Here is a 3,147-nt window from a genome sequence, read left to right as displayed (position 1 = left end):
AGAATGAAACAGACGACATAAAAGTGTTGGAGGGAACGCTCGCTGTGTCTTCCGCCTTTAACTGTTCGTTGAGTAGTGTGGGAGGTGCACAATCCGGCCTAATTTCGTAGCTCTCGGCCTACCGCTACCACTGTTTCTTGGCCACACAGCCGTGGTGCTATCCACGATAAAGGCACAGCATTGACAGCAACGCGCAATTTTTCAGAAATGGGGACTCGAGGGTGGAATCCGCGGAACACCTGTAATCCGTTATTCTAAGACGCGGCCTGTTTTCTTATTCCGCAGATGGCAATGGCACATTTCGTTTGCCGAGAATGCAGCGCGCAGTTCAGCGAGGAAGCGCCTTACTTTGACCACCTCAGGAGCGCAAAACATCAGAAAAATGTTGAAAACCACAGATTGTTAGTTGGGATGGCCGCGAGCCGGAGCTTGCTGAACAGCAGCCCGGATGTCGAAACGGCAGTCGGTGCTTCCGCCGCTGGGCAACCGTCGCCCCAGATCACTTCGAATCTCCTGGTCTGCCAGGTATGTAGTGTTGCCACGAACTGCGATGAAACCCTAATCGCTCACATGAAGAGCGAGAAGCATAAGATGAGAATGCAGAGGGAAGAATACCTGAGGAATTCCGCCGCCGCGGGGCAACCGTCGCCCGAGATCGCTTCGAGTCCCTTGGTATGCTATTTATGTGGTATGGCCACGAACTGCGAGGAATTTCTAATCGCTCACATGAACAGCAGAGAGCATGAGTATGCAATCCACAGGGAAGAATACCTGAGTAAGCTCGCCGCCGAGGGGAAACCGTTGCCCCAGATCGCTTCGTGTCCCTTGGTCTGCAAGATATGTGGTATTGCCACGAGCTGCGAGGAAATAATAATCTTTCACATGGAGAGCCGAAAACATAGAATGACAATGGAGAGGGAAAAATACCTGAAGAAGCTCGCCGATGCGGGGGAACCGTCGCCCCATCTCATTTTGATGCCCTTGGGCTGCCAGGTATGTGGTGTGGCCACGGACTGCGAGGAAATCCTAATTGCTCACTTGAAGACCGAAACGCATAAGAAGACAATACAGAGGGAAGAATACCTGAGGAACCTCGCCTCTGCTGAGACTTCGCCGCCTCTGTCGGCCATCCCATCGCCACCTACGACATCGCTGCCATCGGCGACGACGTCACCGATTTCGACGCCGAGGTCGTCATTGACAAATTCACTAGAGGAGCTGGAGGAACAGAACGGCGAAGTGATCGACCTGTCGTGCCGAGTCTGCGGTATCGGGCTGTTTGAACACATCGGCTACAAACTGGAGCATCTAGAGACCGAAGCACATCGCATGAAGAAGATGCAGGTCACTGGATAGTGGACGTTCGCAACCAATGCCCTAAACCCAAAGTTCAGCAATGAGCCTCTGGATGTAAATAGTCACCCGAAATGATGAGTTTAACGGTGCATCTGGAAAACGACCGTGGCCGCACTTGTGCGAAGTTTGTCATCTGTATCCTGGGGGAAAACGGGGGCAAGCATTTTTGTAATAAATCTTTTTGTTCTATGATTGTTTTCTTTTGCAATTCTTTATCGTCGTACTTAAAGTAGTCGTAGATAAATTGCGTGAGTAGTTGTGATCGGGACCATCTCGGTCTGCGTGCCAGGTTTATCATTGGTTTCTTATTACGCATCGTAAAAATGTACTTTGATGCAGAAGGATCCAGTGTTAAAAAAACACGTTTCGGTGCATAGACAAAATCAAATAGCTTATTACGTGCTCTTTTATTAACGAACACATGGCATGCCAGTAGTGATAATGTTGTAAACGGAAATCTGTTCAAGCAAATTTCCACTGGATGTATTATACCAGGACGGAAATTGTACGAGAACTGTAAACTAGGTTAGACCAGTTGGTATTTCAAAGACGTGGCGCAAACTTGAAAACCGCTTCAAAACCCTTTACCTTTCCACTTTGCTTCTAGGACTTTAAACGGCAGTTTTACGACACCCGACTACTCAAGAAGCCGGGATGCGCTTGCTCGAGTGGTGCTAGAACCGTTTTACATCAAAAAGAAAGATGATACTTTCGTCTGCGTGCCTTCGGTTTTGGTGCACAATGGTAAATACAAGCTGTTAGATCTAGATATTTCTTAGTTTGGTTTGTTACGATGTCCATGGATGTAAATTTTTACTTTATTATTATTTTCTCACATGCTCACTGTGGTTTGAACGGTGCGCAGGTTTGGGATTTTGGCAAGGCTTTTACGTCAAAATTTATTTGGTTTTCCGTTTCATAGATACAGTAGTTGCAGTCTGAGTTTGATGCCTTATATGTTCCTTCCTGCACGCGCAGTGAGTGAAATAGTTCAGCGCATGTCCCACAAGAGTTTTTATAAAAGAGAATGCTTCAGGATAATAACCTTCGTGTAGAGTTTGCACCCTTTCTGTCTCTCCTCGTTCTTTTCAGTTTTTGAGGTTTGGCCACGCCTTTAAAGTACGAGAACAGAATAACGGGTGGCCGCGGCAGAGACTGGGACTCGTGTAGTACGGCCAGGAGAACAATATCATCTTTCGACGACATTTGCAGCAAATCACGCTTATAACATTGTAAATTTTTATTGCTTTCTTTCTTTTTAGCTACTTCTTTCTATCCCTTTCTCGTTCTCTACATCTTTATCTTACTTTGCTTCCCCTATCCGTATATTTACTTTCCTTTATATGATATGATTTATCTCTACACTTCTGTCGCTTCTACTTCCATCGCTTACCTTTGCCAACTTCTTGTTGCACTCTACTACAGAAGGCTTCTTCTGGTCTGCTAGGATGCCTGGATAGCTGAGTGGTTAAGATGCTCGCCTTCGGGCCGTGGGAGAGCACCTAAAACCCCGCCTCGTCAAGAAATTGTCTCGCCAAAATTTTCTCTTTCCTTTTTCTTTCGTTCCATCTCTCTCTCTTTGTGCTAACAAGCACAGAATGAGAAGAGTTAACAGAATTTTGCGCGGATGAAAATCAGTGCAAGTGTACTGTGCGGTGTTGCAAATATTTATTATTCGAAAATACTAAGCGCCAAGGTCAAAATTGCTCTTTCTTCTGTAGATCTACATTTTTATTTCCCTACGTTTTGCACTACACCTCAAGATTGTACCGTGTAAAATTGATAACGTAT

The 3,147-nt window shown here is 46.1% G+C and overlaps 1 protein-coding gene across 1 annotated transcript; it reads left to right on the top strand.

The window, feature by feature from the left end:
- Nucleotides 1–255: 255 nt before the first annotated feature.
- LOC142777224 (uncharacterized) lies at nucleotides 256–1,505 on the top strand. The gene has a single exon (XM_075881552.1). The coding sequence runs from the start codon at nucleotides 286–288 to the stop codon at nucleotides 1,354–1,356; it is 1,071 nt and encodes a 356-aa protein (XP_075737667.1). The 5' UTR covers nucleotides 256–285; the 3' UTR covers nucleotides 1,357–1,505.
- Nucleotides 1,506–3,147: the final 1,642 nt, after the last annotated feature.

The sequence above is a fragment of the Rhipicephalus microplus genome, chromosome X, assembly GCF_043290135.1.
Source record: "Rhipicephalus microplus isolate Deutch F79 chromosome X, USDA_Rmic, whole genome shotgun sequence".
In the NCBI taxonomy this organism is placed as follows: domain Eukaryota; kingdom Metazoa; phylum Arthropoda; class Arachnida; order Ixodida; family Ixodidae; genus Rhipicephalus; species Rhipicephalus microplus.
Note: the sequence above shows the minus strand (reverse complement) of the source record. Positions and strands in the feature narration are given on the sequence as shown.

Coding starts and splice junctions, on each gene's coding strand:
- LOC142777224 (XM_075881552.1), top strand. CDS start 286: ATGGCAATGGCACATTTCGTTTGCCGAGAATGCAGCGCGCAGTTCAGC.